Below are 12,417 nucleotides of genomic sequence, written 5' to 3' on the forward strand. Positions count from 1 at the left end.
CTGCTAAATGATACTACAAAACTACAATTCTTTAACCTTACCCACTGCTGTTGCACAGCATTTCTGAACAGTTTTCCTCTCCCCACCAGATACAGGTTATTAGCTAGAGCATATCTTTCTGAATGTCATATAGGTTTTAGAAAGTTGAGCCTTTGGTGTATTTCATACAGATAAGAAAGTGTGTATTATAGTGTACACTATTGGGTGTGCAGTGCTGTATTGCTGTGTCAGTCTGAAAGCTGTTATTTCATCTCTAGCTTCTTCCAGCTTACCTGCATTAGCTTTACAACTGATGACAGCATCACAGCAAGTTATCAACAACCTGACAGAATTTTATGATGCAGTGACATGTCATTTACTCTTTTTCTCCCTGTGTAGTGAAAGTCTGCGCTCATAAATGTTAAAGGATTACCAACAAAAGAAACCAACCACCCCCTCACAATTCAGAGAGAAGATACGATGCAGACCTGCAATACAAACACGTCTGTTCTGCTTTATCTTTTACTCTGACACTGGACAGAAGAACAAGTCCATACACGTATGGTCAAAGCCAGGAGAGGAAAGGGGAGAAGGCAGAAGTAGCGCATAGCGTGGAAATGTAAATATTTACGTCTAAATAATGCTGTAAAACCACAGTAAGCAATTAGGATTGCCTAGGTAATCTGCCCCATAGTCTTTCATGATTTAGATACAGTTCTTTCTTACTACGTCAAAGCCTTTTGCAGCAGAATGACTTTTAGCCAGTAGTCCTGTTATGCTCTTTCACTGAACAAAGGTATACTCCAGCACAAGAATATTTCTTATTGACTCCAATGCTGTTGTGCAGGCAAATAAAATTACAAACCTAAGTGGTCAGAACAATTGTTAATGTCAAAGATACATAAAAGCAAATTTTATAAATCAGGACTCAAATAAAAGAAAGAAGATAAAGCCAAAAACTGCATTAAGATAGCTCCATAAAAGTCTTTATAAGTTAAATGTAGAACAGATTATGCGGTGCATCACGAAGTAGTAGCTTTTGGAAACAAGTATGCATGAAATACAATATCCATGTCAGTGCATAAACTGCTTAAATAAAGCAAATGGCACCTGGTGACAGACAAATTATAATGATGGCTCCAAGAGTTTTTTTTAAAGATATATGAAGATATTTTTGTTATAGCTATGACTTCAGGCAAAATGCTAGATTGTGCAAAAATAAAGGCCAGTCTGTCATATGAAGTAGCTAAAAGACACTGTAAAAAGCTCCCAGAGAATCTGTAATATACAAAGATGATGGGACTATGTCGTGGTTTTGGCCAAATCGGCCAATAGCCAGCGACAGACGCTCCCCCCAGCCTCTCATGCATGGGGAGGAGGAGGAGAGATAATGAGAGATTTACGAGTTTAGAAGAAACTAAACTACTTTAATAAAATATTAAGAATAAAATAAAAAGGAAAATAATGAACTGGATACAGTATATACAAAACCGTATTAAGCTCCCAGGATGATGTCATTGGCAGGCACTGGGGAAGTCCCAGGCTGGACTCAGTGACGGGTGGGAACCAGGTTCCAGGGTTGAAGTCAGGAACACAGGGATCGGGATCAAAGGCAGATGAACAGACAGGGTCCTCCTCAGACGTCAGCCATTGAAGGAAGAGAGCTGACCCTTTGATCCCTCATCTTTTAGACTGAGCATGGGGCAGATGGGATGGAATACCCCTGTTGGTCAGTTTTGGGTCACCTGTCCCGTCCGTTCCTCCCTGCAGGTGGGACCCCTCTATGCTTTTCCGCTTCTGACCCTCCAACGGGGCAAATAACAAAATTAGCTGACCTTGGTTGTTACAGCAATAAGGATAAGCAAGAGCCTCCCTGCATACCATTCCTTGGCACAAGCTGTAAACGTTGGTTTTATCACTCTGAGTGAACCACTTAGACAGAACATACTGTTAATTTCAGAGAGTTAGAAGAGGCCTAGCTAAGAAGTAAAATTACTGAACAGAAAGTTCTGTTTTACCTCAAACCAGGACAGACTATAAGCTTCTCTTGCACAGATAAAGGAAGTCCTTTCGTTCTCTTACATTTCTCATAATTGTTTTGTGCTTTGGGATTAAGACATGCATGACGCAACAAGATACCTGACAATAGTAGATTCTCATGAGAATTCATCTGGTAAATGGCCTTTGAGGTTAAAGCTCTGAATTATAGTAGGATGCAGGACTCAGCCTTATGTGCTTTTCCCGTGAAAAAATGTTGGCACAGCAGGCCTTGAACCAGTAAGTACAGGGATAAATGATGGTTCTAAATAATCTCGTCCTGAAATTCAGTTAAAGAACAATTGTTCCGTTGTTTGCTGACAAAGTTACTGGAAATCAGAAGTGCAATAGAACCAAATCATTTGGCTTCTGACTCTGAGTAACTCCAGCCAACCAAGTCCTGTGTGCTTAACCATGCAACATTATCTGCTCTCCTCTCAATATGCCTTTAATACGTTTTGATAATATATGTTAATCAGTTTGACCGAAACAGACTGTGCATGAAGTTTAGGGGCAGATATTAACTTCCTGTGTGACTTAGGGGTTTAGTCTTTACTGGTTAAAGCTGGTCAGTGCTCCTTATCTTCCATTGCTCAGAAATTTGTGTAAACTGCAGTAATTGATTTGATTGGAGAATCACATAATTCTCATTTGAGGGGAAGGTTTAATGCTCTTAGTCAAGACAGTTTTCTTCAGTTCCTCAATGAGTATTTGTCACACTCAGTGCCACGATCATCTTTGTCTTTAATTGCCACATGGAAAGTTTTTATTTTTGAAATTCAGATTATACGAGCACACAGTGAATTACATGATAAAACAAATCGCAATGCAGACTAAATGCCATACAAATTGAGATTTTGCTCCAATTTTCACCTGTTTTAGTTTGTAAAAGACCCTACTGAATTCACTTTCATTATTCCTGATTTCTTCCATGAATGAGAGAAGGATTAGGCTCCTTAAGATTATATCATCTAACCACATGCCTGGCTCAGTGCAAGCTACTCATATATTTACCAGCCACAATTGTTCTTTAAATGTTTTTAAAAAGAGCCTTTTCTGTGAAGATTCAGTCCACATATGGATTTAAATTTTGAGTTGCCAACCTTCATGAATTCAAACTAGAAGGTCAGTAGATCCTACCAGATGTAAACACAGGAAATAAAAATTATTTCATTTTTTCACCTGTTTCGCTGACAGTGAGAATATTTTCTGCTTAGCTCAAAAGAAGAATGCTATCTGTCTTGTTTCACTGCTTCCTATATTTCTACCATTTTGAAACTGTTTAATCCATCAAGTAGAAACTGCTGCTCTTTGCATAGTCAGCCGCAGTGCCGAGAAATATAATATGGAACACGATAGCCTCCTAGTTATTAACATTATAATTTCTTCCAGTATTTTACTGGTTGCTTATAAATACATTTTTGTTACAACATAATAGTGCATTCATGGTCACGATTGTATACAGGTAGGAGTTGTTCACTTTTCTCAAACATTTGCAAGAAACATAAACAAAAACCATATGTTTCAAATATTTCACTGAATACCTTTTTCCACTTCTGTGCGTGTGCTGCAGCCATTTGAGCCCTGTGCTGTTTCAAAATCCTACCACTTACCCTCATGTTTTATGACATATTCTTTATCTTTCTATATTTTTAAATGTGCTTTGTGCTCTAAATGGAAGATTTTTTCCCTCAATGCTGACCCTCAGTTCTTCTTCATCTCTGTGATTGTCACAAGAACAATATCGATTCCAGCTTTTAAGCAGAACATTCAGTGTTTTTGTGCTATAATCCTTGCTGTTCGTCTGCATTGTTAATCTTTGTTAACTTGGCCAATGTGGGGATAAGTACTCTGTGTCTTTTGCACGGAGAACCTCGTTGTGACTGAGTGAATGTTCCATCCACGTGGCATCTTCACTAGTGTTTTGATATTCAAAACTCTCTCGCTAAGAAAGAAGGGTTTCTCCACTGCTTAAATATCTTGCTGGCTCAACATTTCAAAGTATGCTTTGTGCTGTCCAGGCGTTCTCATTAATTGCTAGCACAAGAGATGGGCCAAAACCCAAAAGTTTTGAATCCAACTCCTCTCCTTCCTCCACACCCCTTGTCTTCTGGAAAATTTGGAAAGCTGAATCCAGACACAGCCGAGTATCGCAAGTTGGCCAAACACCAATCCCACCTCCCCCACCTTAGGGGTTTTCCAAACCCTGATCCAAAATGTACTCCCTAGTCTTCTTTTCTTCCTCGTTTCTTTGTAAGATTCTTAAAACTTGCATATTATCTCCTTGATGATACTCTGGCAGTTTTACCTGCTTGATTTTAGGTTTGCTCACAATGGTCTAAGCCTGCCTGTAGAATCTGAATTTTGGTAAAAAGAAAAGGAAAGTGTAATTTAATCCCATTTGTATTACAAGAGCTAAAAGCCATGTGAAGATTTACCTATGTTCTACTGACATAGAAGGAAAATAAGACAAGAAAAAAGCCTTGTAATAGAGATCCAAATAGGTTAAAAAGTGTGTGAGGGTTTTTTTGTTTGGTTTGGTTTTGTTTCTTCAGTAGAGAAATTTATAACTCATAACGCTCCAACTGACTTCCAGCTGGGGTGGTTTACAAAAGTATAGGCTCTGTTCCTGCAGTATTCAAAAGCAATATTATCAGCCCCATGTGTTGTTGTGTAATATCTCTAAAATCACAAGCTTGATAGGTCAAATGATGAGACTTCCAATAATTGCATGCAAACCTGTTTGTATCTGCTGTTGGTATCTATCTGAGGCTTTAAAGATCATGTTTTCTAGCTATTTTTTGCCAGCAGTGAGCCTAGAAACTTTTATGAAAAGTGAAACTCACATATTGACCTGACATCTGAAGCTGGGTCTGTGAGTTAAAAACCTGGTAATGACTATGAAACTGCAAGAATTTGCAAGAGTTGTCAGCATAGAGCCAGTCTCTTATTTGCTTGAAGTTCACTGCCAGATCTGCATGTGTTCTGTAAGGTAATGGAAGCACCCTGCAGGTAATGTCAATTTACTGACATACTGCTTACAGTGAGTTTCTTATTCCCATGCATAGTTAAATGAGATTTACTTTAATGTGATTTCTCATGGAACTAACCAACATATTGGTCCATGGAGCTAAGGCTGCCAGTTTGCATCTTCAGAGACCTCGTCCATTTCTGTGCTCTGTCAGTGACTTCATGTAAAATCATGGGCAAGTTAGTTTCCCCGCACCAAGAATGTCCTGTTTGTAAAACCTAAAACCAGTATTTGCTGTATTTTGTGGGCTGTTCAGAGAGTACGGCATGTAAACAACTGTTAGAGCAAGCTGAGGTACAGTGCTAGCTGGGAGAAAAGAGGTACAGAAAGACTGGGGATAAATAAATTGCACAGACTTCTGAAGGTAGACTTGAAAAGGATCATGCAGCAGTGCAACAATATGGGAAACAGTCTTGTGTGAGGAAAAGAAGTTGGAATGTAGAGGCTCACTTTCCAGAAGAAAAGCGTGAGTGGCCCAGAGTCATGTGCAAGCCCGCTCACAGACAAGCACTGGGATGACTCTAAAAACAAGAATCCATTTTAGACTGCCCGCAAGGAGCATGTCCAAAAGTTGAGGAGAGATATTAAAGGTATGTAAGTGTCACCCTGGGAAAGGAGTAAGCTTGAGCGAGAAACAATGTTGGAAGAATGATGGATACATCCTTCTCTCTCTCACCTGGGGTTCTCCATCAGAACAGTAGGAGGAAGCAATTTTGCATCTGCATCGCAGAATTCTCCTATTTTGCTGTTGTAATCCAGAGCTCAAACATGTCAGTTCAAGATGTCTGGTTCATCCGCTAAATTACCACATCCTTGCAATGAAAAAAAATGAATACAGTGTTAAACTGTTGTGAAAAACCCTGCAAGAGTCTATAAACTTTTAGATATTTTGGTAAGATTTTGATTTAGATTTTTCTGCTGCCAAAGGTTAAGGGCTGTTACTGAAGTGCAATAGGTATCTTAATTCATAAGGTAAATGGTGACAGTGTAACATGGGAAGCTCTTTGTATCTCACCACTTCAGTGAGTGCAGTTAAATTTCTAGAAAGAAGCAGTCCCCACATATGAATTCACTCCAACTCTTCCCACAATTCCTGTGGATGAAGCAACTGTTCAGCTTCAATGTTGAAAGCTCAAAATGTTTCATGCGAAAGCAACTCATCGGTCTGACTTCTGCCCAGTTAAACAAAATGGATTAAGCAGTGTTACTTACCTCTTTCTCAAGACTTCTCCTCACGTTAGTTGTAGAAGCTCACGTGGGTGCCGAAGACAGGGAGGTTCTAAGGTGATCTCATTGCACCCCAGTGCCAGTGGCAACCAGTGTCCCATACAGGGCAAAGACTGAATGAATCTGAAGTCCGAACTATCTATCTATTGCCCTGCTAGGTGTGAATGATGGATGTTCATACTCCTCAAAGCTATATTGCTCCTGCTATTGTATGTTTGAATTTTATCTCAAGTCAGAGGTGTAGGTAAAGGTTTTATATGCTTCAGCGCCGTAACCTTCGAGGGAAGTGCTTTTGCAATCACAGGTCACGTGCATCTGGGTGAGCTTCCCCTAGGCAGTCCAGAATACTGCAGGCCTTGTAGCTTTCATTCGAAGGCACACACACATGTAAATGCAAATCCTATCTAAAGCTCTGTATAAAGCACTGACTCCCTCCCGCTTCTCACTTTCCGTACTTGTGCAAGCTTCCAGGTTCCCAGAAATCAATACAGGCTTATAAGAGAAAAAAAATCTAAGAATAACTGTTAACTGAAAAAGTAAAAAGAAATAAAAAATGCTGGTTGCTACAGACCTGATGGCAAAAAAGAGGTCCAACCTCCAGAAAGAGACAGGTGGCTTCTGAGTGAAAACGGTAACATATTCTCCCCAGGGAGATCAGCTCCAAAGCTGAGTTCACTCTTTCCTGCTATAAAGCATATTGATGTTAACCGTTTTCTTCTGCCCGCACGTGTGTTTTTCAAATTAGGTATTGTTAAATCTGTAGAGCTTAAAATACCGCTTCAGACACCCTCCTTTGCTTCTACTTCCATTTCATATAATCTGCCATAGGTGTACGGTGCCGATAACAAGCTCTGCTTCTCACACACAGATGCAAACCGATTTAATTTAAACACCTGTCAGAGGTGAAGGAGAACTGGAACTACTGATCAGTACAGAAAGTGGAAGGGTAGTTTTCCGGACATGGAATAGTATGTATTTGTGCATTCACTCTCCCCTCATAAGCCCTCCCAGTGAAGGGCTTATGTTTGTAATATCAGGGCTTGGAGGCGACTTACTTGCATATGTGTACTCAGAAAGTGTTACCGAATGCAATCCTGGACTCACCAATCTCCAGTATCAATTGTGCAAATGATCTTAAAGGACTGAGGACTTCATCTGTAGCATTAAGATTTGCTGAGAACAACCTCTGTCTTACTGGTGAAACAAAGTGCTGGGCACAGTAGGCACCATCCGCATTCATATCCCTCGAGGTTTCAGCTGTTACTTCTGCTGCAGGTAGAGTCCTTTATTGCTCTGAATTCTTGCATTTTTTTAAGGTGCATGGCAGAGAGCGTTTGGAGATGAACAGGGCCTGAGGGTTTGCACCTTTCAGGCAATGTTACCTTGTTCAGGGCCTTTTTTCCTTCTTACTATAGGCTTGATTTTTGAGTATATATGCAAGCCAAAAAGAAACGCCCCCACCCCCAAACTAGTGTTCCTAGCAAGACCTTTCAGCAAGACAAATAAATGAACTCCACACAAAATGCATATATGCAGTATAACAAAACCCTGGACCTGAACAGCAGGATATGGAGACATTCAGCTCCAGAACACTTCCAGGCACTTCATGCCTTAAAGTAATTTTTCAGTAAATCTACACTTCTTTTTCAGTTCATTTTTTTTTTTCAGTTAGAAATAATTCAAATGAGCCTTTAGGTAGAGGCAACACTGCTCTGTAGAAATTGGCAGATATTGGGCATGACTCCTCATTAAAGCTGTATGCAAGAATTTGAGTAGACCTTTCCTTTGGACTTGATTCATGTGAGTTTCCATTCCTTGAATTTCACTTTGATTTCTAGGTTCAAATATGTGTGGAAAACTAAAAGCCAAACTGTTGGAAGTATGATATTCATGTGGTTTCATGAAAAAATTATGGGTTTTGCATGAGTTTGTTGTGAAAACAAAATTCAAGCTGCATTTTAGAATCTGGTCTGAATTTTAAATGTGCAACAAAATATTAGGTCTGGTGAATTTCATACAATTTACAATGCTATTATGAACATCTTGCTGCTCTGCTACTGATTAAACACATATCTTGAATAAACAAAGCTCTTTACAGCTAAATCACCTTTTCAACATGCCTGAACATTGCAGGCCACATAATTTGGTAACGTTACTACAAGACCTTCAACTCATTACAAGAAAGACGTTAAGGTGCTGGAGTGCATCCAAAGAAGAGCAACAAAGCTGGTGAAGGTTCTAGAGAAAAGGTCTATGAGGAGCAGCTGAGGGAACTGGGATTGTTTAGTCTGGAGAAAAGGAGGCTGAGGGGAGACCTTACTGCTCTCTTACAAACTACCTGAAAGGAGGCTGTAGCGAGGTGGGTGTCAGTCTCTTTTCCCACGTATCAAGTGATAGGATGAGAGGAAATAGCCTCAAGTTGCACCAGGGGAGCTTTAGATTGGATATTAGGAAAAAGTTTTAGACTGAAAGGGTTGTCAAGCATTGGAACAGGCTGCCCAGGGAAGTGGCTGAGTCACCATTCCCGGAGGTATTTAAAAGTTGTATAGATGTGGCACTTAGGGACATGGTTTAGTGGTGGACTTGGCAGTGTTAGGCTTACAGTTGGACTCGATAATCTTAAAGGTCTTTTCCAACCTAAATGACTCTATGATTCTATTCTATGACTAACTTCCTTCTCTGCCATCGTTCTTCATGCAAAATTCCCACCAGTTGCAATGGGAGGTCCATGAACAGAACAATGGCAGGATACATGGAAGCCAAGTATAATCCAGTTATTCCAGTTTAGATGATTCAGTTGCCTATTGAGACCTCTGCACTGATAAGAATACTCTCCACAACTTCCTTTTAAAAAACCCACCTTTTCCAAAGGTGAACAAGAAGTGTCCAAAATCAGGAATTCTGAGATGGGCTTATGTAGTGTTAGTGCAACATCTTTGGTTTAAAGTTGGGCTAAGAGAAAGAAAAAAAAAAAAAAAGAAAAAGACAAACAAATAGTCATTAAAACATTCTTCTCAGTTGTTTCATCTATTATAAGCCATGTAATCATAATTGCAGCAGTTTCGTTCTTAAAAAAAAAGCAGTCATCATTTAATCTATTCAATATTACAAACCTTGCTGTGTAACATAAAAATTCATCATTGAAAATTTTGTATACAGGAATTCCAGGGGGTATCTGTAAGTACTTCTGCTATGATGTTAGCCTTCTTGGGACAAAGGAACCGAGTACAGGAAAAAACAGACAGTGGTGGCCAGGAGATATGTGGAAAAAATCCTGTTGTGCAGCTCTCAGGTGTGTGTTGACACTGCTGGTGAAGCAAAGGATTTGTGCCTTTGTGTGGTGGTGCTATTTTTAAAAGGTACACTGGACTTTGAGTAGCTTTATATGTTTAGTTTCCCGAGTTTTCAAGGGCAATATGAGAAGTTGTAAATTCTGCCATGGTGTCATCCTATAGTGGTTTCCCCACTTACGAGCCAGAGGGTGATGCGAAGTGATCCACCCCTCCCCTCTCCTCCAGGAGGTTGTCTCTGAAGTTGCTGTGTGAGAATTTGGACACATAAAGGACTCACTGGTGGTATAGGCCTTTTCTCACCCCTGCTACGTTCATTCCACCTAGCTGGTTTTCCATTGTAGCAACTTCCTACTGAGACTTTTCAGTATTCTTTGTCCTGTTTCCCTGACCACCAAGTCCAAAGGTCCCCAACCAAGCTACTGCTGGCCAGTGCAAGCTGAAATCTGTCTCTCCCGCTGTTCCTAATTACTTTTGTTTCTTGTTCCAAATTTCTGTTTTCAGCCTAATTTCCCAAGCCTGGGTCTGTCTAGCTTATCTCTTTTCTATTTTGGCCTTCAGATGTTTTCAGCGTTTATGTTCCTGTTCCTGTTATGCCAAGCCAGACCCTCTTCTTTCCCCCTATCTGACTTCCCAACATCTGTAACTCTTTTTTTTTCCCCTCAGTTCCTTTCCTCTTGCAAACTCTGTATCACTCTCCATCTGCTAGTCCAGCTTTTCCTCCAGGCTGTTTTTCATTTCTGCTTATGTGCAGTTCTCTTAGATGGTCTGTGGTCTACACTTGCTCCTTTTTCCTTTCTGTCCCCAGTCCTGGTGCCCTTGGCAGAGTTTCCCTTTCCTTTGCTAACTTCTGACTTCAGTCACTTTTCAGGCTCATTGCCAGCATACTGTTCTCCACCCCTAATACACATGTACCTTACTTTTCTCCTTCATTGTCTGAGTTTACTGAGGTACCACAGTCAAGAGCTAAGGGAAGACAGGGCTTTCTACATGCCCATCTGGATGTGGCGTGTCCTGCAGCACCGTAATGTTGCGACTGCAAAAGACATTCGGCTCAGCCCCATGTGGGAGAATGCCTACTGCATTGAGAAAGAGTTCTTGGATCCAGTTTGCAATTTCTGCTTCAGAAAATAAAACAAACAGGCAGACTGGGGAAAAAAAAAAAAAAAAAAAAAGAGTTGGAGACTCTGGAGACTTCAGGCAATGCAGGGGCATAGGCATGTGAACTGGATGAATTCTGACCAGAGTGAGAGCAGTGATTTGAAACTCCTGTCTGTCAAATTAACAGTAAAAAGGTAGAGTTCCCAGCTTTCTTGAGGTGTGTGGAACTTTGCCTTTCTGTGCGAAATTCTTCCTCCCATAAACTCACTTTCCTTCTAATGAAGAATAGGGCAGTTTTTAAATTTCCCCTCAAAAGAAAAGAAGTAGTGACAGAAAGACTGTCACTCAGTCCTGTTAGAAACATTCCTGCTTTTCAATTTGGGAGCAGAGTCAGACCCCTTTATGGGAGAACAAATGGTGTAAAAGGGTTCCAGAGAGCACTCTTCTGTAGAGAATACAAGGCTTTAGTAAAACATACATTCTCCCTGGAGGATTTCAGCATTTTCCGATTGGTGCCTTTTATGGCATACATTATGTATTGACACAGATTAAGTTTCCCTCCTGTCTGGAACAATGCACGCTCAGGAGGAGAGCTACCGACCTAGCAATAAGCGTGAACAGCTCATGGCAAGTGGTGGAGCAGAGCTCCTGGAGGACGGCGAGCTGAAGGCAGAGCACTCCCTTGAGCTGTGCCATTCTGCCTCTCTCCTCCTCCATCTCCTCCTCCTCCTCCTCCTCTCTCTCTCTTTTTTCTTCCCCTCTGTCTTTCACTGTAACACTCTCCCTAGACCCCTTGGCTTTGTTGTACTGCGTGTCTGACTAGCTGTGGGGGGGGCTCGGGGGAGAGGATTGGCAGCTCGCCGGCTCGGGGAGCGCTTCCCCGCAGCTCACCCCGAACGCACCCACCCACTCACGCCTGGGTCGGGAAATGTGAGCGGGGCTGATGGAGGCGGAGAAGCGGGGCTGAAGGTTCGCACCAGCGCTGGATGTGACAGCAGGCAGCCAGCCGAGGGCTTCGCAGCTTGGGCAAGTGTCCGACCCCAGGTCCGGCACGGACCCCACCATGGAGGGCTGCCGCTGGGCAGCTGCTGGCACTCTGCTTCTGGCATCCCTCGTCCTGGTAAATGCCATTTCTTTCCTGCAAATATGTATTGCTTGTAGCTGGTACTGTGTCTGTGTGTGTTATATGTGGGTGGGTATGTTTCAGATCTTTAGGATCACAGTTATAGAGTGTTTGTTTTCAATGAATCATGTAAATCTTACCTTCTCTTAAAGTGCTTGGAGCTTTGATATTGTGGGTTGCTGCAGGTAGTACCAAGAAGTTGATATTGGCGTCACTTTTATAAACTTGGAGAGCAATGACCTGTGAATGGTGATTTAACTGCTTAGGATTTAGAGAAGAGCTGTTTCTCCCCTCTTTAAGTCAAACTATACCACGCTGTAATGTTCCTGGAGTTTTCTTCCTTCCTAAAAAAACAGAAAAGAAAAAATATTTTTCAGTTGCGCACACGCAGAGACACCAGGTACGGCATGTACTGAACTTTATCCTGCAGCCAGCTTAAATAAGCTCTCATTATGGCTGTAACTCATTACAGAGACAAGTTTATACCAACTTTTGGAAGATATGTTATGTGATATCTGGTATACTTCAGGGCTATAAAGCTAATCGTTACTATATGATTTTCTTGCATACTTGCCCTGATTATCCTGATGGGATGCTCTACAGCTGAGCACTGTAGCTCTGCTCTTTGA

General features: G+C 41.2%; 1 protein-coding gene across 2 annotated transcripts in view; it reads left to right on the forward strand.

Moving 5' to 3' along the window:
• ADAMTSL1 (ADAMTS like 1) overlaps positions 1 to 12,417 on the forward strand; it is a 470,647-nt gene that overhangs the window by 260,393 nt on the left and 197,837 nt on the right. The window contains exon 1 of one of the 2 annotated variants that reach the window (XM_074570362.1): positions 11,465 to 11,785. The exons of the other annotated variant lie outside the window; for it this stretch is intronic. Coding sequence (XP_074426463.1) covers positions 11,729 to 11,785 — 57 coding nt within the window. The 5' untranslated portion in view covers positions 11,465 to 11,728. Of the gene's footprint in view, positions 1 to 11,464; positions 11,786 to 12,417 lie in introns of those variants that run through there. 2 annotated transcript variants of the gene reach the window in all.

The sequence above is a fragment of the Larus michahellis genome, chromosome Z (assembly GCF_964199755.1).
Source record: "Larus michahellis chromosome Z, bLarMic1.1, whole genome shotgun sequence".
In the NCBI taxonomy this organism is placed as follows: Eukaryota; Metazoa; Chordata; class Aves; order Charadriiformes; family Laridae; genus Larus; species Larus michahellis.